We start from the raw sequence: 25,682 nt of genomic DNA on the forward strand, positions 1-25,682 counted from the left end.
CTGGATATATGGGCAAAAATTACATATAGAGTCAAAAATCTTATAGAAAACTTGTAGAAGTTTGTAGAAAAGTAGAAGCTGTTACAGCTGCAAAGGGAGGACCAACTCCATATTAACGACTACGGATTCAGAATGTGATTATCATAAAAGCTCCTGGGGGTGTAATGTGAAGGTGTTCTAATACTTCTGCCCATACAGTGTATCCTAATATCAGACCGATAATGATACTTAAGATATCCCATTTATCTGTGAATAATATATCAGGCACTAGCCCTATCAGGTATCTTGCTGAACCTCTAACTCTCTTCTGTCTAGTTTGTGTGGTTCAGAACTACTACCCACAAAGACAAAATAAAGCATTTTATTAGGTGAGGCCAAGAACAATTGTGTTAAAAAAGATGCAAACAATCTTTAGTGCTTGACTGCCAAAGTATGTAATATTTGATCAATCACAATTTGTAACACTCTCAGAGACCACACAAGGGTATGTCAACATGACCGGCTCAGGAAGGATGAAGTATATTTCTTTGAATTGATATTACATCTAAACATACCGATCAGTTAATTCACCAAGGAGCAATTTATGTAATCCAAACTAAGGCATCCTTCTCTAAATACCTAACTGAAGTGGAATAAATTCCAATTTTAAATTTTTCAGGCTTACATGGTCCATACTGACGCATGCTAGTAGTGTAACTGGAACTGGGTTTTGCCACCTCAGAATGGTTATCAAAATACATCTCCTTTAACTCTGCTCACACCACAAGTCTCTTCCACATGCAAACATCCTTCCTGCCTCAAGCCTCTACCTCCTCAGCATTAGTTCCAGTTTGCCATCCAGCTGGCTGTAAGTTCATTTGGCTGTCATTTTGAGGCCACTTGTTCTTAACCTTAAGAACTGAAAAAATCTCTTAAAAGGTTTATCTTGTGCTTTCCAAGACTAAGATCAGTTTGTGCTTGGTCACGTCTACCCGAATATGTACACATTCTAAACTACAAAATGTAAATCTTCCTTAATATCATTAGCTTTGGAACCTGGATATATAGGTGTATAAATGACAGCTAGAACCCATTCAGGAATCCACATACAAAAGATAAGCCTGTCACCTTCAGAACCTGGCTCCTTGCTAAAAAGATCTTACAGAAGAGGATCTTAGAAGAAGAGTCTTTTACAGATCTCTTTCAGAAGAATCCTGGTGTGAACAGGACATGCAAATTACATTACAGTCTCTCTTGAAATGAATCACACTACAAACCCAAAAAAGCTTATTCACAGGTGGAGCTCTTTGTACTCTGGTGTCAAGTCAAAGTTGAGGAGCCATTGAAACAGAATAACTGACGTATGGGTGAAAATTTTATGTAGATAATACTATAATGTAAGTACCAGGTTTTGCAAGGAACAGAGTAAAGATTCAAATTTTAAGAATCACAAATCAATCCAAGGTTAACAATATCTATCTGTTAGGAGTGGTCTGGGTATTCATATTTGCAGGGTGCAAGGAACAAGTGAAGAGTTCATACAAATTCTATTTACACAGTTATTGCAAAGTTGCATTATTAGTCAATGGATAATTTATGTTCTGATAGTATTAAATAGAAATTCAGAGTGTTTTCCATTCTTTGTCACATGCCTGCTTAATCCTTTCCTGGAGTGTCTGGGATCCTGAAAGATATATTTGAGATGGGGGAAACAAATCTTGGTGCATGGAGAAGATGCGGGTCCAAAGTCCTGGAGCAGTCCTTATCAGTCTTTATGACACCATAGCTTGAGTTACATTAAAAATCAGTGACACGTATGATCCTAATTATACGGTGCTTGTTCTTGCTCATTCTGTGGTGCTATCGGGACTCCAATGCTATTGTTCAGTGCATGTAGAAGGTAAGTTGTAGCATTCAGGTCCATACATACTAACCATTACAAAGATGGCTGGTTGGTTTGAGTTTTGAGCCCAGACTGGATGATAATGCTCCAGTTCCTTTGACACTCAAGGTCTTAATTTTTTAAGTCTTAATCTTAGCTATTAATGTGTCCTTGTCAAAATATTTAGGAATATAACAGTTGTGGAGTGATACACAATCAATCTCATTAAATCATGGGTAAAGGAGTAGTCATGGTCAAATCACAGTCAAGTGAACCATGGTTTTGGAGTGGTTGCAGTCACTTCAGTGGTTTGGAGTGCTTGTGGTCAGATGTTGGTTGACATCTGCTCTTCTCATATGAAAGTTGAGTCGAGCGCACTGCTGTCATGAGCACTACGAGCTCGTGCCTCAAACAGCTGCTTAATCAGAGCAGATTTCTCCTGCTCCAGCTGGGTAATGCGCTCACTCTTTTCTGTCACCTCCTGAGAGATCAGAGAGAAAATGAGAGATATTAGTTAAGTTTACCTGCACAATAGAGTAAATAACTGTACAGTCATATGCAAAAGTCTGAACACCCTTGGGCAAACAAACACGTCCCCTACAGGGAACTTAAATAAGGCATCTTGCTGTAAACTTAGTGCACGATTTCTTTCATGTAAAGTTATCGTTTTGGAGACACAAGGTTTTCTTCCAACAACAGAAATATATATATTTATACATAGCACTCAAGAGTTGATTTTGCGAGCCCTGAGCAAACGTTGATTTGCCTCTAATCTGGAGCTTTTCTCAATAACTGGTATGACTCCCCTGTAGAAGCAGTGATTTTAATCAAACGGTTCCTGTAACTGTTGATCAGCCCCTCCTTGTTGCTCAGCACCTACCCCAGCCTTAAAATAATCTTGGCCTATTCTTCCTTACATTCCTCTTCCTTGTAGACGTTGTGGTGTTTTTAGGGTCACTGTCTTTCTAATGGGCCCAACGTCTGTTGAGGTTCAATTACCAGATGGATGCCCTAACATTGTGCTGTAGAATATAGCAGCAAAACAGCCCCAAAACGTGATTCTGCCACCACCATATTTCACATTGCAGTCAGTTTTGCCAAACGTAACATTTCTCAATTAAGGCATAAAGATCTGTCTGCATAACATTATTTCACTAGTGTTCCGGCTTATCCAGGTGGTCTTTAGCAAATTTTAAACATGCAGCCATGTTCTTTCTGGAGAATAATGGCTTTCTCTATGCTGTAAGTCCATAAATACTATTCTTCTTCACTGTTTGCCTGATGGCAAACTCAAAGTGACATTACTCCGTATAAGAGAGGCCTGCAGAGCCTTAGATGTTACCCTGGGTTTCTTTGTGATCCCCCAGAATAATACATGCTTTACTCTTGAAGTCATTTTTGTTGGATAAACCCTCCTGGGAAGGGTAAGAACTATATTTCTTCCGTTTGTACACTTTATGCTTGACAGTATATTGGTGAAGTCTCATCCAGCCCAATGAGCTTGGGCATTTTCAAATACTTTTCAGAAGACCCCTGAAGTTTCTTTGACTGGGACATGGCATGTACTAACAAATGTGTGTGGTAAAGACCAGACCTTGATGGTGAAGACTTTTTTAAATTGGGTAGGGTCAACCACAATCACTCCTGATTGTCATCCAATTGATTCAACCTATGGACATTACGTATCACCTATACCAAACTGATAACTCTAGAGGGTCACATGTGGCTTAAATACATTTTTACCACATTTTAAGACACATTTATTAATCCTTTAGTATTGTGTGAATTTATGTACAAAATTACATAAATACATATTTACAGGACATACTTTGTGCATGTAAATTGTGTGCCTGAACAAGCTAGATTAACCTACGTAGAAACAAAACACGGATTAAGGTTCCCTGATGCTTTAAGTACTATTCCAATATGATTAGTTTAACATGGGAAGGAAAGTTAATGGAATTTTTACCAGTGTTTCTTAGTAATTTTAGTGCTATTAGAATGACAGCAAATTTTATACACTACTGACTCTTATATCCGTAAATATTCTGGTGGTTTGTGCCTTCTACAAAACTATAGAAATAAGTACATGCTTGTAAAATGTTCATCATATTTTGTGAAAAAGGAGTATTTGTTATTTTTTCTTAGTATAGAGGCACCAGAAGAAGCAACTGCATTCTCCATGGGCCAAATCAAACCGAGGTACATACCGCCCCACTTTGTGTATAACTCCAAACATTAAGATATAAAATGACAGAAAAATGCTTAATCTTATGTGTTGGTGGCACTAAATTCCCAAGCTAAAGACAAAGCTACTGACACACTGCATTCACTTAAGGCAGACAGGCAGATGGATATGGCTATGATCATAAGCAAATTAAATGTTTGGACATTTCTACTGATCAGTGGAGCATATTGCATATGGAACCTCTTTTGGTCTAATGAGAATGTGGAAATAATGTAGGCACTTCCATCTCTATAGTAAATACCAATCAGTCACAAACATAACAGATGTCCTGTGGTAAAATTACATTACCCTGCCTCCCCATGCGAAAAAATGTCAAATGTTGTTTTATGATTTTCTGATGAGATAAAGTGTGGGTATGCTGACTACACCAGATTCAAATGTGTGGCTTAATTAAATTACATTCATACAACACAATTTTCTTCAGTGCTGGAAATGGGTTGTACCTGTGTGAGAAGGCGGTTCTGGTCCTTCAGTCTCTGGATGGCCTTTGGAGGTGCTTGGACAGGCTGGGCACTCGGGGAGATGGAAGACGGTTGTGTGGTCGGAGAAGGGAATGACTGAGCAGAAAAAAGAGGAAAGAGATTCCATTATTCTTCATCAATTTAGATGAACGACGTGCATTTATATTGACTAGGCAGTTGAATGGAGCACAAAGGATAAGATGAAAAGAATTGCTGCCTTGTACTGTTTGAAACATATTCTTAACATAGCAATGTAGGCTAAAATTGACTTAAAATGCTTTTCTCAAATTTCAAATGTACAGAGTCTTCTAACTGGAAAAGTAAGCTTCAATTTTAGGTTTTCAAGTCCTCTAGTGAAGAAGGGAAGAATGAAGAAAGATGAAATTCTTTTATCGTGAGTAACATCATCATTCCATCTTCAACTCAATCAACTCACTACTATCCTAAATACTTTAATTCCAAACTTATTCATCAAACTACCTTTTGTTAGTGTTGCCAAAATCTAATATTTTCTGAACACAGTCAGAGTGCTGGACCTAAAGATGTGGGAGACTAACCATTCCAGAGTACGATATGAGATCATTAAGGCAGCGGTTGACTTCCTGTAGTTTGGGTAGAAGGACATTCAGGCGACTCTGACTGGATTCTGTCAGAAAATCCTGATGACACAAAAAGAAAAACAACAAATATGCAGTGTTGCCTAATAGTAAAAAAGGCCAGGTGTTGATATAAGTTGTGTGCAGATAAACACCTTCAATATGTATACTTAACTTATTATTATTAGCTTATTAAACCATATATATATATATATATATATATATATATATATATATATATATATATATATATGGTTTAATAAGCTAATAATAATAAGTTAAGTATACGTTAAGCTTATTAAGTTAAGTATAAGTATAAGTTAAGCTTATTAAAGCTTATTAAGCTTATTAAACCATATATATATATATATATATATATATATATATATATATATATATATATATATATATATATATATATATATATATCCTCTCCATGGATCACCACCTTATCGTGGTGGAGAGGTTTGTGTGCTTGAAGGACCCTAGGAGCTATGTTGTCTGGAGCAAAAGCTCCTGGTAGGGTCTCCCATGGCAAACTGGTCCTAGGTGACAGGCCAGACAAAGTGTGATCCATAACCACCCCTATGAGGACAACAAAGCAGGACTCGTGTACCCTGCCCGGATCAGGGTTACCGGGGCCCCACCCTGGAGCCAGGCCTGGGGGAGGGGCTCGCCAGCGAGCGTCTGGTGGCCGGGCATTCACTCATGGTGCCCGGCCGGGCCCAGCCCGAAGGAGCTACATGAGTCCCCCCTCCCATCGACCCACCACCGATGGGAGGGGCAGTAGTAGGGGTGCGGTGCATTGTGGATCGGGCAGTGTCCGAAGGCGTGGGCCTTGGCGTTCTGATCCTCGGTTGCTGAAACTGGCTTTTGGAACTTGGAACGTTACCTCACTGGCGGGGAAGGAGCCTGAGTTGGTGCGCGAGGTCGAGAGATACCGGCTAGATATAGTCGGGCTCACCTCAACACACAGCTTGGGCTCTGGGTCCAATCTCCTTGAGAGGGGCTGGACTTTTTTCTTTTCTGGAGTTGCCCATGGTGAGAGGCGGCGGGCAGGTGTGGGCTTTCTCATAGCCCCTCGACTCGGCGCCTGTATGTTGGGGTTTTCCCCGGTGGACGAGAGGGTAGCTTCCCTACGCCTTCGGGTTGGGGAACGGGTCCTGACTGTTGTCTGTGCTTATGCACCGAACAGCAGTTCAGAATACCCAGCCTTCATAGAGTCTTTGGAAGGGGTGCTTGAAAGTGCTCCTCCTGGAGACTCGATTGTCCTACTGGGGGACTTCAACGCTCACGTGGGCAACGACAGTAAGACCTGGAGGGGTGTGATTGGGAGGAATGGCCTCTCTGATCTGAACCCGAGTGGTGTTCAGTTTTTGGACTTCTGTGCAAACCACAGTTTGTCCATAACGAACACCATGTTTGAACACAAGGATGTCCATAAGTGCACATGGCACCAGGACACCCTAGGCCGCAGTTCAATGATTGACTTTGTAGTCGTGTCAGCGGACTTGCGGCCATGTGTACTGGACACTCGGGTAAAGAGAGGAGCTGAGCTGTCAACTGATCACCACCTGGTGGTGAGTTGGATCAGGTGGTGGGGGAAGATGCCAGTCAGACCAGGCAAACCCAAACGTATAGTGAGGGTTTGCTGGGAACGTCTGGCAGAAGAACCTGTCAGATTGATCTTCAACTCACACCTCCGTCAGAACTTTGACCAGATATCGGGGGAGGTGGGGGACATTGACTCAGAATGGGCCATGTTCCGCTCCTCCATTGTTGAAGCGGCTGACTGTAGCTGTGGTCGCAAGGTAGTTGGTGCCTGTCGGGGCGGTAATCTTCGAACCCGGTGGTGGACACCCCAGGTGAGAGATGCCGTGAAGCTGAAGAAGGAGTCCTACCGGACATGGTTGGCCTGTAGGACACCAGAGGCAGCTGGCAGGTATCGACAGGCCAAGCGATCTGCGGCTTCAGTCGTTGCCAAGGCAAAAACCCGGGTGTGGGAAGAGTTCGGTGAGGCCTTGGAAAGTGACTTTAAGTCGGCTCCGAAAAGATTCTGGCAAACCGTCAGGCGACTCAGAAGGGGAAAGCAGTGTGCCACTAGCACTGTATATAGTGGAGATGGTGTGCTGCTGACTTCGACTGAAGACGTCATTGGGCGGTGGAAGGAATACTTTGAGGACCTTCTCAATCCCACCAACATGTTCTCCAGTGAGGAGGCAGAGTCTGGGGACACGGGAATAGGCTTGTCCATTACTGAGGCCGAAGTCGCTAAGGTAGTTAAAAAGCTCCTTGGCGGCAGGGCTGCAGGGGTGGATGAGATCCGTCCCGACTTCCTCAAGGCTCTGGATGTTGTGGGGCTGTCTTGGCTGACACGCCTTTTCAACATTGCATGGACATCGGGGGTGGTGCCACTTGATTGGCAGACTGGGGTGGTGGTGCCTCTTTTTAAAAAGGGGGACCGGAGGGTGTGTTCCAACTACAGGGGAATCACACTCCTCAGCCTCCCTGGTAAGGTCTACGCAAGGGTACTGGAGAAGAGAGTCCGGCTTATAGTCGAACCTCGGATTCAGGAGGAGCAGTGCGGGTTCCGCCCTGGTCGTGGAACACTGGACCAACTCTTTACCCTCTCCAGGATTCTCGAGGGTTCATGGGAGTTTGCCCAACCAGTCCACATGTGCTTTGTGGATTTGGAGAAGGCATTCGACTGTGTTCCCCGGGGTATTCTGTGGGAGGTGCTTCGGGAGTACGGGGTACATGGCTCTTTGCTACGAGCCATTCAGGCCCTGTACAAACAAAGCAGGAGCTTGGTTCGCATGGCCGGCAGTAAGTCAGACTTTTTCCCAGTGAGAGTTGGACTCCGTCAGGGCTGCCCTTTGTCACCGATTCTATTCATAATTTTTATGGATAGAATTTCTAGGCGCAGTCAGGGGATGGAGGGTGTCCGGTTTGGTGACCTCAGGGTCACATCGCTGCTGTTTGCAGATGATGTGGTCCTATTGGGGACATCAGGCCGAGAACTTCAGCTTTCACTGGATCGGTTTGCAGCCGAGTGTGAAGCGGCCGGGATGAGGATCAGTACCTCCAAATCCGAGGCCATGGTTCTCACGCGGGAAAGGGTGGAGAGCCCTCTCTGGGTCGGGGATGAGCTCTTGCCTCAAGTGGAGGAGTTTAAGTATCTTGGGGTCTTGTTCACGAGTGATGGTACAAGGGAGCGGGAGATTGACAGGCGGATTGGTGCTGGGTCAGCAGTGATGCGGGCTCTTTACCGGTCTGTTGTGGTAAAGAAAGAGCTGAGCCATAAGGCAAGGCTCTCGATTTACTGGTCGATCTATGTTCCCACCCTCACCTATGGTCATGAGCTTTGGGTAATGACCGAAAGAACGAGATCGCGAATACAAGCGGCTGAAATGAGTTTCCTCCGCAGGGTGGCTGGACTCTCCCTTAGAGATAGGGTGAGAAGTTCAGTCATCCGGGAGGGACTCGGAGTAGAGCCGCTGCTTCTTCACGTCGAGAGGAGCCAGTTGAGGTGGTCCGGGCATCTTGTTAGGATGCCTCCTGGTCACAGGCAAGTCCACCGGGGAGGAGACCCCGGGGAAGACCCAGGACACGCTGGCGTGAATATATCGCCCAGCTGGCCTGGGAGCGCCTCGGAATCCCTCCCAGGGAGCTAGTGGAAGTGGCTGGGGAAAGGGAGGTCTGGGCTTCATTGCTCAGGATGCTGCCCCCGCGACCCGAACCCCGGAGAAGCGGAAGATGATGGATGGATGGATGGATGGATGGATATATATATATATATATATATATATATATATATATATATATATATATATATATGTATACACACACACACACACACACACACACACACACACACACACACACACACACAAATATATATATATACTGCTCAAAAAAATAAAGGGAACACTTAAACAACACAATCTAACTCCAAGTAAATCAAACTTCTGTGAAATCAAACTGTCCACTTAGGAAGCAACACTGAGCATGAGACGGACCCACACAAGTGGCTCAGGCAGTGCAGCTCATCCAGGATGGCACATCAATGCGAGCTGTGGCAAGAAGGTTTGCTGTGTCTGTCAGCTTAGTGTCCAGAGGCTGGAGGCGCTACCAGGAGACAGGCCAGTACACCAGGAGACGTGGAGGAGGCCGTAGGAGGGCAATACCCCAGCAGCAGGACCGCTACCTCCGCCTTTGTGCAAGGAGGAACAGGAGGTGCACTGCCAGAGCACTGCAAAATGACCTCCAGCAGGCCACAAATGTGCATGTGTCTGCACAAACGGTTAGAAACCCACTCCATGAGGATGGTATGAGGGCCCGACATCCACAGATGGGGTTTGTGCTTACAGCCCAACACCGTGCAGGATGCTTGGTATTTGCCAGAGAACACCAGGATTGGCAAATTCGCCACTGGCGCCCTGTGCTCTTCACAGATGAAAGCAGGTTCACACTGAGCACATGTGACAGAGTCTGGAGATGCCGTGGAGAGCGATCTGCTGCCTGCAACATCCTTCAGTATGACCGGTTTGGCAGTGGGTCAGTAATGGTGTGGGGTGGCATTTCTTTGGAGGGCCGCACAGCCCTCCATGTGCTTGCCAGAGGTAGCCTGACTGCTATTAGGTACCGAGATGAGATCCTCAGACCACTTGTGAGACCATATGCTGGTGAGGTTGGCCCTGGGTTCCTCTGGACAATGCTAGACCTCATGTGGCTGGAGTGTGTCAGCAGTTCCTGCAAGATGAAGGCACTGAAACTATGGACTGGCCCGCCTGTTCCCCAGACCTGAATCCGATTGAGCACATCTGGGACATCATGTCTCACTCCATCCACCAACGCCACGTTGCACCACAGACTGTCCAGGAGTTGGCGGATGCTTTAGTCCAGGTCTGGGAGGAGATCCCTCAGGAGACCATCCGCCACCTCATCAGGAGCATGCCCAGGCGTTGTAGGGAGGTCATACAGGCACGTGGAGGCCACACACAATACTGAGCCTCATTTTGATTTGTTTTAAGGACATTACATCAAAGTTGGATCAGCCTGTAGTGTGTTTTTCCACTTTAATTTTGTTTGTGACTCCAAATCCAGGCCTCCATTGGTTAATAAATTTGATTTACATTGATGATATTTGTGTGATTTTGTTGTCAGCATAATCAACTTTGTACAGAACAAAGTATTCAATGAGAATATTTCATTCATTCAGATCTAGGATGTGTTATTTGAGTGTTCCCTTTATTTTTTTGAGCTGTACATATATATATATATATATATATATATATATACACATACATACATACACACATATATACTCTACTTTCCTAGCTTAAGCAGCCAGTACTATACATACTGTGCAGTGGCTGCTCTGTCCAACCAGCCTCTGTCTCTCAGTGATGTTGTGGATCTGGCTCTGGTACCAATCTCTGGCTCTCTCCACCACATCCAGCCCAGCCAGGAGAGTGTCCTTCTCTTGCTCAAGTTCCTTCATCTGCTTCAGCTGTGGGGGACACCAGCACACTGGTTCAGTGATTTGGTAAGGATTTAGTACATGAGCCCTCCTTTACAAAAGAAACCAAAAATAGAATCTCTTTTTAGGAGAAGATGATAGTAACTGTCACAAGGGTATATTATGGAGGCTAACAGGAATGCAAGTATTATGGAAATTGTGGGCCTATGCCAATATCCAATATTTTTTTATGTATGTATATGCTGATGCAGGTATCAGTGACAATACATAACATTTATCTATAAATGGTGAACCTGGAACTAGATCCACTTGGATTTACATTACAGAGTACTGTAAGACTTGTTTGCAGAATGCAGTAAAATAAATAAAATGGAGGCATTTTATAAATTGTGCTCTTCTGGAGTACAATAAATATGTAATTAAATATCAGTTTATTTAAAAATAATAATAAAAAATAAATCTAAGCATCTGTCTGATGTCAATATTTTTGCAAATATAAGCAAGTATCTGCTAAAACCATCATGTTTCCAATATCTTTGTGCATCCCTTGAGGCTAATAATCCAATGATCCATGACCTTCAAGCCACACACAGGATCTGGTCAGTTTGTTAGCAAGGCAACAATCCAACAGTCTGCTAAACATAAGATTTAAAGCCTAGAAGTCATAGTTCTTTCTTATCTATAACCAAAGCATGTTATGATTTGATCGAGTTTTTGGCTCATAGCTTATTGAAATACATGGAGAAATTCAGCCAGAAGTGTGGACTATTTTTATTACTTTTATTACTAGTCTTATTACAATCTGAAAAAAGAATAAAAGTTATTGTTATGTATAGAATCTTGTTTTACATAAATGCAGCTACAAACCTGTAGAATGTCAATTCCTTGCAAGAAATTCCTTGCATAATTTATTATATTATTGACTATCTAATGACATAATTTAAAAAGTAAAAGCAAAAAAGCAAAGAAGAAACTATTTCCAAAGGCTAACATAATTATGACGTATGATACATTGGCAAAGGTAATTATAAGGGAAATTTAAGTCATCTATCTTCAGTTTAGTAAGTAAAACATGGATTAATGTCATAACCAACAATTAGGACCAAATAATTATATCTGAAATTCATAATAGTAAAAAGCAAGTCTTGCTCCCTTGTGCAAATTCATACTAAATGCAGTTCCCTTTCAGCAACTCCTCATTTGAATGGGAGTCCCACGGAGACGAGGCATGCCATGAAAGCGAGAGAGAGAGCGAGAGAGAACTAAAGAAATGGGAGTGGGGGCTTTTGTAGCTGGATTGAAGCATGGTCCACAGTGTCAGGCTGTGTGTTTTGTGTGGTGGGCCAGGGAGAGGGTAAATCCTCTTTGTAAAGAAAGCGTGAGGGTGGGGGGAGCAGTGCAGGCAACAGTGAAGCCAATACAGATGCAGGCAAAGCGAGCCAATTCAGAATTAAAGTGACACGGCATGGCAGACAATGACATCACCTGACAGACAATGACAACTGACAGACAGCACTGGGACTTAAGCTACAGTTAGCAGGCCAGCTGGAATGAAACAGCTCTTGAGCGCTAGACGTACTTGAATGAGAGAGCACTTCACGCTGCAAAACAAGCCACGTAAACATTTGTGAGGTGTATTTAGTCTAGACTAAACTTTCAGAGAAATAGCAGGCAGGGTGTCAGCTGCAAGAGTGAAAAAAGAAGAAACAGATGTGCGACTGTATTTGCTTTATGTCCATTAATCGGTGCTATTCCACTGAGAAATAATCATCAACTATAATGCAACAGCCCAGTCTGGCACAACACCAGCTTCATACAGGTTAATCATCAACATGCCAATAGACCTTATACCTGCAGGTTTAACCATTCCATAGCAACCTGGCCATGAAAATGAGCACCATTATTCTCACAGAGAAATACAGGGTGCAATTCAGTGATATTTTCTAAATATATAAGTTAGCTTACATTAATAAAATTAATGAACCCATGCTTCCGATGTACTGCAAACCTGTGCAAAAAGAATGTCTTACAAACTTGACATTGCTTGTTCTGACTGGACTCTTGTTCTGAGTTCCTTAAAATTATATGAGGGAACTGCACAGAGTAAGCGTTTAGAGGTAAACGTTAACCAGACAGAATACAGATTTTCAGACAATGTTGATGCACCCAGCAAATGACATATCCATCAACACTGCTAAAACTGCACCAATACAGCATAAATGATACGATTGGCCAGCACTACCAGAAAGTATAAACTTGACACTACTCCTTAAACTTCACCACCACTCCCTTGTTCACTCACCCAGAAGAAAAAGTGAAGGGCCTTGCTGGAGTAAAGGCTGCTGCTGAGAGGAATGAAGACAGTAGTGTATGCTGCCCAGACAGCACTCCAGGCTGGACTGGCTGGCCTCAGTGGCTCCCTAGCTTCCAGGCCCCGGGGCCCGAGCCGGCTCACCACCATGGGGACGAGGGAGGGGGGAAGGAGGGGAAAGGGAGGAGGGAGGAGGGAGAGGGAGGGGGGAAGAGATCTGAGCCTGCCTGGTCCCACCGATGAGACAACGCAAGACACAAGAGTACTGCGTGGCAGGGAAAAGACAGATAGGAAGAGAAGCAAGTGCAGGGAAGGGAGAGAGGGAAAGAGAGGGGAAGGGGAAAGTGGGAGAGAGAGGAATGAGAGTTGAGAGAAGGGGAGCAGAATGGACGAGGGGAGGGACGAAAGGGGGAGAGAGAGGGAGGGGATAGAGAGCTATGGAAAGCAGAGTGAAAAGCGGGGAGTGGTAGGCTGTGGCCTGGAGAATGTAGAGCAGTATTGGCAACCCATACTCCAGTGTGAGAGCGATTTTTTTGGAACAGTTTTAACACAATACCCAGTCTATATCAGCTTATCCATCAAGGAGAACAGTTTAAAGACAACCTTATAAAAATCATCAGTGCATGCTTAAAGTAAAGGACTATCTAGGAGAAACCCAATCACTTAAGTCAAGTATAAAAATCATGATTTTTACACTGGTTTTGCCCCAGTTTGCCTCTTCCAACAAATTTTCACAACAAATTTCTAAGCTGGCAGCTTGATCGGAGGTGACTGATGGTGTGGATCATTTCCTAATGTGAGACAGGAACAGAGTCAAGACTTCAGCCTTCTGATATACTGCAGCTCCAGAGTGACCAGAGGCCTTCCAATATTTTGAAACATACTTGACTGTTATGACACAAAAGAGTCCTAAAGTACAAGATGGCCATCACTGTAAAGGAACAAGTGATTCAGGCAATAGCCAACAAAAGTTAGCAGGGAACAAAAAAAGCAGGAACATGGATGCACAGCAGTGGAGGAGTGGCTTGTTCAATACTGGCAAATGCTCAAGTGCCTCTATAACTTCAGTGCCTTTTGTAGTGATCAGAGCTTCAAGTGACACACTTTACAAATACCTTTACCCTTCTCACTGCAGAATCACTGTCTCCCAACCCTATGCTTATGCACAGACTACATTTTTTATTTGCACATTGTTTGTACATAAAAGTCTCATGATCAGCTTGTGTCATGTGATTACAGTGAGATTTGGCTGATTTCTGAGTGCTTATTCATAGCTGAAACGTGCTGTGTGTCCAATAACCTCTCTCTGGTGAAACATCTAGCATGTCTGTGATCGTGAAAAAAGCAAGGAGTAATGTTAAACTTCCTAAAATTCCTCTTATCTGCACCTTTTCAATCTCTCATTCTCCCCCTACTATCAGTAGAAACACTGGACTCCTACTACTCAGCTTAGTATTTTTTTTCTTTATTGGCATTTCTCAATTATATTTATATGTTCTGAGATTGTCTGTTTATGCTTCATTATTAGTACTGACTGAGGATTGTCATGGCAGGCAAGCAAGAGCTGCCAACCCTCCCAAAAAGGAAAAGACAAATATGACTACTTTTACCCATCTTAAAGCTGTTCGCTGTTTCTGTGTTTTGCAACATGTACCTCTCTCTAATCCATACACTTCTCGCAAACCTCTAAGACATTTTCATCATCACAGAAACCACAATACCAGTTATCTTATCTATCCCCCACAGTCAACATAATCTCAGACAGTGGTGGCAGATGGGTTGTGGAAATGCAGACCTCCTATTCAAGAAGCTTCAAACTTCAAATCTCAACCCTGGCATCCACCACACTACTATTCCTGGCTCTAAGAGAGATAAGGATGACTCCAGGGAACTTGGCAATACTAGCTTTTCTGTATGCTTTTACCTTCTCTCATTCTTCACAATATATATTAACAACTGTGGTGGTACAGGTTTGTTTCCCGGGAATGTTGTTCATTTTTCTTGCATTTCATCCAAGCGTAGTCTTGGAGGTCCTTTGCCCTGGACATTTACATTTTTTCCCTGCTCTTATACACCCGTTTCAACTCAAAGGCCTTGTGGTATCAGATGACCTGTTGAATCAAACGTGATGAAGCAAGAAAATATCAGGGACCTCCCAAGACTATAGTTATAATTATATTATAATTATACTATATCATAGTATAATATATATATATATAATAGTATAGTATAGTTATAATAGTTATAGTTATAATATGTAATATTGAGAACCACTACCCTACGAAGCTTTCTCGTCCCTCCCCTGTGTGTGCATCACTCACTCAAGTCTCGGTGCTCATCGTAATGCACAGATCCGATTGGCCGAGTAGTGTCATGTGTGATATTTACAACACATGTGATTGGTCTGTTAGTCTCCCGGGCCACTTAACTGGTATTGTAAAGGCTAGAAACGATATGCTGAGTAAAATAGCACCACCCCACCGAAATTAAAAAAAATTCTTCATAGTTTAACAGTTTTAGGTCCAGGTCCACAGACCACAGCGTCTGGTATGGACTCGGACCTGGGTCCGCCTATTAGTGACCTCTGCTCTAATGTCTCTTCCACAATAACGGAACCCTGTCCTTCTCTCACTTCCCATAAGAGTGCAAGCTGCAATCCTCCTTCCTCCCCCTAAGCCAGTTTCCTTCAAGCCATACAGCAGTCAATGTGCTTGAAATGATCTTCAGAAGACTTAAATAAACATCACAATAAACCACTTCTAAGATCAACCCCCACATATACTTCCCCAAATGTTCCGCAACCATGACATCCCTCCTTTATTCCTTGCTTCAAGCATCATAAATACACTAACACACCATGACTCGTTTTCTTCCTTCCCTGGAAACCGCTATTGATACATTCCTCTATTCCTCTTGTTTCATCTAGTCTTCTTTAGTTTATTCTGCTCGCTCTTCTACAACACAGTGTTTTCCACTTATTTCTCGGCTGTCAGTTCTGGCAGCAACTGGACAGAATTAATTAAGGCTGAGAAAAGGTGGAGAAATTCACAGCTAGTCTCAGATCTCTTCTTAAGCTGCTCTCTTTTCAAAGTTCACCTGTGAAATAATTGCTGCTGCAAAAAAGACGTATCTGCAACTTTCTCACAAATGCACCTTACCAGTACTTGAAACCAGTTGACTCTAGCCGCTTCATGCTCAAAAATAGGGACATTATTAGGATACTTTTACCCGTAACGTTTGGGGTTTGCATGATTCACACATGCATCCCTAATAAGACTTAAAAGCCTTATGCTTGTCTACAAAGCCAAAAATGGATTAAGTATGTAGGTTTCACTGACTCCTGTCGGACTCCTTCTGTCAGACTCTTTAGACTATAACCTACACTTAAAAAAGATGCTTCTTCAAGGGTTTGTTAGTAAAAAAAAATGGTTCTATATAGAAGCACAAACACTCAAATAACTGTTTTCATGATTAAAGCGTTCTTTGCATTGTGAAATAGTGCTTCAGATTGGATGAAAACTATGCTGCAGATGGTTCTATACAGAACCTTTTTGAAAAGGATTCTATATAGCACCAAAAAGGGATCTTCTATTGTATACAAGCTTGACATTGTAACAATAGAGGAACCCTTTTTTGTGCTATATGGAACCCTTTTCAAAAAGGTTCTATATAGAACTATATACAACTCATTCTCCATCAACCTAGAGAACAGTTTCATGATGCAAATAACCCTTTAATCATGTGAATGAATTTTCTTTCAAAATATCTTGAAAAACCATTTTTTTAACAGTGTATCTGCATAAGCTTAAGGACAACACCAGCCAAGTTGCTGTTAATGGGTGTCTGCAGCCTAGAGAAATCATTTCATCAGTTCACTCTACTTGTACTATAAGGCTTGTAAAGGAAACGCATCTCACATATTGTATTTTTAATGTCCCTATTTCATAGTACTTGCTGTATATTAAGAAGTGCATATATATAAGTGCAGCACATATCAAAAATCAATTACACTCATTAAAACCTGACATCTAAGAAGACAAACCATTGCAACTGAATTGAAGGTCAAAGCCTATCTGGTTTAAAACAGTTGAATACCAGAATAAAGCTATTTAGCAAAGCAGAGATGATTTTGTACTAGACAAGTCAGATATTTTTTAGCAAATCATACAGCACCAGTGACTTTACATGTTTGGATTTACTGCTGTCAGTCAGGTTTTCAACCAGTGCTCCTGTGAACACTACCAAGCAGCATCCCTCACCTTAACAGTGAAAATATACCATATCCATATATTCCTAGGCCTGCCATAATCACAAAATTTTAGCTGATGATTAATTGCCATATAAATCATTTCAATTAACAATCAATGTATCTTAAAGAAGACCTATTTCACTCTTTTTTCAGTTTTCTGCATGTTGATTCTATGTTCAAATGAAAAGAGTCTTTATGTCTGACTAGACATGACTCACTGGAAATCCAACTACTGTGCATTTATTGTTATTTTTGTCCAAAATGGTGTTCGCTGTGAAATCATGTTGTAAACAGCAGTGGCGGCGGTAAAGGCAGGGTTGGTAGGTGTGGTTATACTAGTGGAGGGCAATGTTCTAAATTGCTGTCACGTAGAAATGAGAAACAAATCTCAACAGCCTATTGAACTGCACACCAGTATGCCAAAATAGCAGACTTCAGGTTTCACAATTTGTCGAATCGAATACACACTGACAAGTAACAAATATGTTTACAAATATTTGTTTGCTTGGTTTCCTTTAAAGTATAAGCCTAAAGTGGCCATATTGGGGCAGCTTATATAATTGCAAAAATTTAGGATAAGTGTGATCAGATGAGTTGAATGGAAAACAGTGACATTTAAATCAATCTATGAGTTTCATACCATTTCATAGTCAACTCCATTAGTGATAGTGTGCCGTCTCTGCTCATCTCGAGTCCTCCCGTGCCTTCTAGATCCTATGAATCCTGTAGTGGTCTCACTCTGTGATCGAGGCAGGCCAGCTCTTTCACTGTGAGGACCTGAGAGGAAGGAAGGAAGGAAGGAAAGAAGGAAGGAAAACAGAAAGAATAAGTGCAATAGTTCTAGTAAATTTCTTTTAAGAATGTATACAGCAATTGATACTTAGGAGTAACAGGAGTAACTTATATTGGCTCTGTTATATCACTTAGAGCCACAAGAGGGGGCTGATCTTGCCTTACGCTCCACAAAGGAAAGACAGATCTGGGGAAAGTGCTATGACGATGGAATAATTAGAACACACAAACAGAGGTACAATTCCAAATGTACAAAACACATATTTTAGTGCATCATAGTAATATGAAACAATACCTGTCAACATATGCTAGTATGTAGAATGTAGAATGTAATGATTAAGAAGATAGCTTAATATAAATCCTATTTTAAAGTTCTTTTGACGGTTAATACATTTAGTTAGAGTTGGGGTTAAAAGGCCTATATGCATATCTCAGGGAACACTTTAAAACTACTTATCAACATGACTGTTTTTAAAGGTGCTGGAATGTGAAGACAGTGTCAAGGCATACCAGGAGCAAAAAAACATGAAGTACGTTATTTCAATTGGTAGGGTGTGAGAGGCAGAGCTGCTGTTTACTTTTGAGCTAAGGGAGGGAAAATGAGCTCCCTGCATCGTGGAAGGAATCTTGGAATCAACCAGAGATGTAGGACCACTGACAAGTTACAGAAACTTAACAGAAGTCAACACTGACTTTAACAGTCAAATTTCAGTGTGAACAACTAATCTGCATAACTGTGACAATATTTGTGCTTTATAAACAATAGAACATGAGAGAAGTGTGCTACCGCGAGATAACGTCACATCACAGCCGTAGATCATCACAGCTGTGATGTTATAGCAATAACACATGATCACAAGTATTCTTTTGCTTTTATACAAGTTAAATCAATGAAGTAAGAAACAAATAAATCGGGTCGTGAACGTAGCATTTAATATGTTTAAATGTTAGCAATTCCTTATGCCAAATTATAGCTCCTTAACAAGCAGCCTATTGCTATGTCAGAGTAATGAGCTCCGCTCACTCGCTGCAGTTTGCTGTAAGCCTTGCCTTTTGAAGTAAAGACTGAGCCACAAAACTGCCAAAATATCAAATTTAGCTCAGTTTTGTCAATTTTTTGTTAGATCAATATTATTGTTGTTTTGTTCCAGCCAGTCTGTAAGGCATCTTACAGCCCAGTTTTTTTGGCGGTTAATTTCTGGCTAATTCCAGGTTGTTTAAGTGTTCTTCTGTCACAGTTGCTGACTGAAAAGATAGCTCAGTGGTAATGACAGTTTGGGAATTTAGTGTAGTCTCATTTTCAACATCTGACCTAATCGGCTGTTGGTCAAATGTGATCTTAAATTTATCCGTGTATCACTCAACGGAGTGAAATATCACTCAACGGAGTGATACAGAGTTTGTGAAAAAACATAATGTCATAACAAAATAACACGCTTAGAATGCTTCTCAACCCATCAGCTTGCTTGGCCAGAACTAAATGTTGTACAATGCTTAATCTAGCTTTGTATCCAAGTATAGAATCTAACCAAGCTCCAACCAAGCTCAACCACCCTTAAGAAACATCTATGGTTTTTAAGATCTTTAAAAGAGCTACATTACTCGTCAGTCTAGAAGCCTCAGCAGTATCTTCTCTCACCATTTCTCTGAAGAGATAATGTCTCAAGCTTGAGATGACACCTCCCAGGACACATCACACATTCCTTGCGGTGCAAATGCTAATTTCCACTGACAAATGGCTCAACCTGGAGTTTTGGGTGTGAGAGAACTTTCAAATGTAACACTTACAAAAGATCCTCCACTCCACCTCTAAGGCGTTAAAATGCATATTGAAAAACAGAATGTAGTCTTGGGTGAGGCTGTTTTCCTGGTAATCTCACAATTGTATGTGACTTGTAAAGGACAAGCACCAACAAGCTCCACTGCCTGGCCCTTGTCTGTCTGATCAACACAGTAGTGAAAGTGTATCAGCATAAAGTGTCTGTCAGTTGGGCCAATGAAGGACACATCAGGGACTGAGCTAAACAAAAGTACATTGCATATCTAAAGACAGTAGTAGCAGCCACCCTGAAGCCATTCTACTAAAGGTGTACACTTCAGACACAGTGCATCTTGGCTAACAGCTTATTTTGGGAAATGGGAAAATTGTGCCCAATTTTTGCCAAACTATGACTCTCAAGTAAATCTTCAATGTTTTTTTTACACTATGGAGAATTAGATATCGGTCTGTATCCAATCATCAATCAAGGTATATCATTATATTCAACACACAATAATGCTAATATGGACACTGAAAAACAAGCTTTTTAGTCAAACAAGTTCCAGAGATTTTTTAGATACAAAGAAACATCTCTTGATCCATAAGTACCCACTATGCTGTTATACTGCGATCCCAACTTTATTCAACCTTTATTAAAGGTTGCTATCCTTACATACTCAAATGTGCTATCTAGAGTACTATGGCTCCATCAATTGGCCTGAAAAAAATCTAGAGGAAACAAGACATGGTGCCCATTAAGACAAAAACAGGAGTCAAGACAAAACACAAGATTCCAGAACTTAAGAAAAACTGATGTGCTACTACACAAAGTGCCATCAGGGATATTTGTTCAGAAAGAAATCCTCAGAATGTTTAACCCCAACACATTATTGCTATTATAATGACCTTACATGTATCTACATGTGTTATTATAGACATACAATGTTGTTGTTTAAATACAATATCATGATAATAACAAGAGGTTAAGTGATGATTACGTTTTTAGATCAACACATGCCTACTGAGGATTCACTGACAAACAAGAAAATATGTTTTAAAAAAGATGCATCTCCAACGGCATTTTCCTTGCCACGCCATTACTGTGGCCAACGTGATCTCTGATCTTTAAATGCCATTTTGGCCACTTTCCCAAAACCTGCAATGGACCACGGTTCCCACTGAATGCAGTCTTCCATGGCTGTCGGGCCTCAAGTACCAAGCGTGCAGTAATCTGCTCAAATCCACAGCCTGAACCGATAGGGATTACATCACCCAGACCTGATCTGCTGCCTCCCTCCCTGCACGCCTGCCTGCTAGTGATGTAAGTGCCAGGGTTTGCTGTTGCTGGGGATTGCCTCTGGCCATGTCACATTTACAGCTCCAGACATTTGTAGAGAAGATAACACAGCGAGAGAGAAGGGAAAAGAACATCTAGTGAGTCAATACATGAGTTGACTTGAGTGAACATGGGACAAGCTAATGAGCAGCCCGATGTTTATATGACTGTGGACTAGCCTCCATCAGCCTCCATCCATCTCCACTCTCTTATCTGAACAGGCTTTAGTGTTCCCTAACAATCTGGGTAAGATCACCAATTCTGAGCATGGGAACTTTAGTTTACTGAGCTGTACATGTGCTCTTATGGGAAAGCACCAAAGCAAGCGCTAAGCAGCTAATGGGTTAGCTAACATCTCCCTATTGGTCAGTTTCTGGCAGCGTGATAGCCCTGTAGTCAGCACAGCAGTAATTCTGCAGAGGTTTGGAATGTTACTGTTTCAAAGCTGAACTGCTTGTCACGTAGATGCATGACCATCACATTCCAAGCATTCACAGAATGAACATCACTCTTTACCATAGAAAAATAGGTTTAAAAAAAAACATTTTACCATTAAAGCAAAAAACCTGGAGAATTCATAAATTAACTTAACCATACATTTACAATTCTTCAAGTTTCTGTGAAACATAATTCAGAGATTATGTCAAATGCCTGCCAAAGAAGTTGCATTAGCTGGTCTTGCTGCTTAAGGCCTGTTACTGTGACATCTGTTTAAGTTACAACACAATTAGCAGTCTGCTTCATTAAAATGCAATATAGGTTTTGTTTGTCCTCTCACAACTTTCATAAAGTTGCACTTGTGAATGAAAGGCTCAAAATGTAAAGTAAAATATGGGAATGCTTTTTGAGAACACATGAAACTGGTGCAGCTGCCTTTTGCTCTCAAATGTGTTCAGTTTTAAAGATTCTCAAAATCTGGGCTCAGACCTGAACAGCAAGTTTAACATGTCATTAATGCACTGTAATTAAGGTCTGCAACCAAGAAAATGAAAAAAAAAATGGGAACATTCCCATTCTTGTTTGCACCTGTCAAAAAACAGCATAACGTCTTTCTCTATTTGTTTTAATTTTCAGATTCCATCACCAGCTCAACTCAATGCACTTGTCTGATAATAACAGCTTAGCTATCTAAAACAGAGACAGCATCCAGTACAAACATGCCCTCAAAAGTCTGTGGGGGTGTCATGGACTTACACTCTAGGTGATACGCATGATTCTTTCCTACTGTACTGAGGCCAGTTTCATCTGTTTATCTTCTAATCGTAGAGATTAGGATTTGTATAATAGCTACTGGTCCTAGAACAGGGAGAAATAAAAAGCTCTACCCAGAGCAACAGACAGTGTGGTCTTAGCAGCAAAGATCTGACCTCCTAGTAAGCAGCATTATCCTATTACTAAGGATCACTAAGTGTATTTCAGTGACAACAGAGAAGACTGTCTTCTTACAAAAGCTCTTCAGGGAAGTGAAAGTACCTGGCAGTAAAGAGAAAAACTGGGACACAGTTGGGGCACATTTTCCTCTCTCTCTGGCCACTAGCAGGGCTCAAAAGTGTGTTGCAAATTAAAGTTTTGTCATTCATAAAAAAAACGGCAAACTGCTGTAAATTCAACTTTCACTGAATTGGGGAACTTACTAAAAAAGAATAATTCCTCCTTTAAAAGAACAGCAAACTCTGCTAATTAATAATATACTGATATATAGTTATCATAGGTATGTAGCATCATAATCACCATATATAAAAACATTTTACATACATTTTTATATACAGATGTCATTAACTAGATAAAACCACATTCCCTTCCATATCAAATGCATAGTATTATAACAGAATTATTACCTTATTCATATTCAACTATTAAATGCAGTACAATTAGAAAAAAAAGCTACAGATTTTAATTGGTCAAGTAATTTATACAATTTTAACCTGGATCTAAATGTACTAATCTGGTTTCTGATTTGACTTTTATTCACAATCAAATCTGGATTTTTTTTATTGTAGAACTCTGGTGTAACTGGAATTAGTGCAGCACAGTGTGAAAAAAAAGAATGATCATTTTGATGACAGTTCTTGAATGTAGTGCTATAAGAGCATTGAGTCTGTGTGTCAAAAAATTGGAATACATATCATGTCAAAATGTATTTAGGTATCATATTATATTTTGCCATAATGTCCACCCTTAATATCAGATATGGACATCACTGAGTTCATTGGATTGGATTATTACAATAGGAGTGTTTTAAATCAGTACTAGGGCTGTGACAATACACCAAAAATTGATTTCGATTCTAGGTTTAAGATTCGGAATTCTCGTGATTTTTTTTTTTTTTTTGAATGCAGAAAACGAATGACTATGATACAGTTGACACCTGAGCTGCGAGTGCAGCAGGAGTGCTGGAGGGAGGTGTCGATGGATGCTGATAGTTTGTAAACTTGGTGCTCAAACAACGCAGCTGCATTCACCCCATTCTCCGGGAGGCACCTTCTCATTTTTTTGCATTGAGATATGACGATTCACTGTTACACCCCTAATCCGGATTTGTTAAGCTTAAAAGAATTCCAATTGCAAACTGCAAATATAAGGTTTTATATAGTTGATTTTTCTAATGGTGACGTTTTTACAGTGTATAATGTGTAAATCTAACTCACTCGGCTTTTGGAAATAAGACTCGAGCGCCAGTGACTCGATTGATCGGACTTGACTCTGCTGCTGCTGCTGCGGCGGCGGCGGCGGCGGCGCCTTTTTGCCAGCGTGAGTCGAATCAGGTCTGTGAGCGGTGCGCTCGTGCCCGACCTGCGCGCGTTCCAGGCTCCTGCCGGTACGTTCGTAGCCTCCGCCGTATCTAGGAGCAGCGTACGTGGAAGAGTCGCTGGAGGAGGGTTTACTCGAGGTAGAGTACAGGGAGCCGCTGTCCTCGTGTCTTGTCCGGCTCTGTAAGGAGGAGGCGCGGCTGTGATGAAGGTTAGCTCCGTTGCATGGCCCGAGCGGCCGAACCTTCCCCTCATACGGCCGGACCGCCGCCCCTTTATGCGAGTGTAGGAGCTGCGGCTGCGCTGTGGAGCCGTTGGGGTACGACAGCTGGTTGGAGGAGTGCGCTTTGGTGCTGTTTTCGGGGTTCAGCATCGAGTACCGGAGCCCCGCAACGAAACGCTCGAAAGTCAGACAGCCGTGCGGAGGGCTCACCCGCCTCAAGCACTCCAGCACACCACCAGGTAAACCCTGGGTTTCCGCGCCTTGCCACCGGCTTTCTATCTCCGATATGTGTACATACCCTCGCCTGCCGTCGTCTAGGATGTCGAACAGTGTCCGCAGGCTGTGCAGAAAGGCTTTTGGTAAACCGTCCGTGGCAAACTCTGTTTCCTTCGGCTGCATGTTCGTTAGTTTCAACCCACTTGTTTTACTTTGAATGGCCTCTTTTCTGACAGCAGTCCTGCAAGAGTTGGTCAGCCCGTTCCGTTTGCAGTTGGGGTCCGTCGTAGCCAAAGCCATAAGTTAGCGACGATTCACAGCTGCGGAGATTTTTGTAATCCCTAGTTTAGCACTAAACAACTATTTCTGACCAGAGGTCAAAGCCTATAACCACGAAAGACAGAGCCTTTAACTCGAACTATACAGTCTGGATATTTCAAAACTATCTTTTGTTTACAGTCTCGCTTCTTTTTCCACCCAGCAACATTTCTCTCGCAGTAAATTCCCTCACTCAGTTCCCGCACAAGTTTCTGCCAGACTTTCTTTTTTTCTTATTCGCTCCGCCCTTTGGAGCGTTTGTGCCGCTCCATTCAGCTGCACCGCTATTGGTCACAGTGAGAGTCACTTCACGCTGATTGGTTATAACAACAGCAACCCTGCGTTTGAGTTTTGTTCTTTATGTATTTGAATATCGGTTAACCAGTGATTGTTCACGAAAATGGCTCCCGGCTTGCTATAAAACTAGAATTGGTCAGAAAAATAATTCTAAACAGAATATATTTTTCAGAAATACACCTTTCAGTTAAGCTTTGAGTTGTGCAAGGTAAGGGTTTGAAACACTTAGTATCTCTCAAGTGTTTGTATAGGCTAATCAATAGCAGCCCTTCGTAACGGTTGCGTAATTTGAGTAGCTTGCGGTTTGAGGTAAAAGCCTACTGAAGAACTGGCTTACTCATGGTGTCATGTAGATAGTGAATAACCTCTCACTATGTTCAAATATAAACCCTAACGTGATATGCTGAGATTTTCATTGCAAATCGCCTCCTCAAAAATCAGTAACCTGCCATTAGAAACATACTTACTCATTGCCCTTTTATGAGGCCCCCTATATAGGTGTACAATTACAGACTGGAGTCCTTCTTTGTCATCAACGATATGTCAACCTCTCCCTGCCCCATTTATCACTGCACATTTTCTGACCACAGGACTGCTGCTGACCAGATGCTGCCACAAGTGTATCAGCCACAGCAGCAGTGCTTGGGTTTTTGCACAGTGACATTGCTCACTGGTGTATGAGTGAAATATCCAGGTAAAACTGGTTCTGTAATAAAAAACTGGACATTGATGAAAGGCTAGACTATGCCGGTTAATACAATCGATGCATTACAGATGGGCCAC

The 25,682-nt window shown here is 41.9% G+C and overlaps 1 protein-coding gene across 1 annotated transcript; it reads right to left on the bottom strand.

Annotated features, from left to right (window-relative positions):
• Positions 1-345: 345 nt before the first annotated feature.
• sapcd2 (suppressor APC domain containing 2) lies at positions 346-24,776 on the bottom strand. Its single transcript, XM_017714152.2, has 6 exons — positions 23,744-24,776; positions 17,849-17,985; positions 10,532-10,678; positions 5,128-5,229; positions 4,553-4,666; positions 346-2,342 (listed from the first exon to the last, which is right to left on the bottom strand). The coding sequence occupies exons 1-6, from the start codon at positions 24,582-24,584 to the stop codon at positions 2,214-2,216; spliced, it is 1,470 nt and encodes a 489-aa protein (XP_017569641.1). The 5' UTR covers positions 24,585-24,776; the 3' UTR covers positions 346-2,213.
• Positions 24,777-25,682: the final 906 nt, after the last annotated feature.

This window comes from Pygocentrus nattereri, chromosome 23, assembly GCF_015220715.1.
Source record: "Pygocentrus nattereri isolate fPygNat1 chromosome 23, fPygNat1.pri, whole genome shotgun sequence".
Classification (NCBI taxonomy): Eukaryota; Metazoa; Chordata; class Actinopteri; order Characiformes; family Serrasalmidae; genus Pygocentrus; species Pygocentrus nattereri.

Coding starts and splice junctions, on each gene's coding strand:
- sapcd2 (XM_017714152.2), bottom strand. CDS start 24,584: ATGGCTTTGGCTACGACGGACCCCAACTGCAAACGGAACGGGCTGACC. Junction 17,986..23,743: donor GTCTTATTTCCAAAAGCCGA/GTGAGTTAGATT, acceptor CCTTCCTCTCAG/GTCCTCACAGTGAAAGAGCT. Junction 2,343..4,552: donor AGAACCGCCTTCTCACACAG/GTACAACCCATT, acceptor CTGATCTCTCAG/GAGGTGACAGAAAAGAGTGA.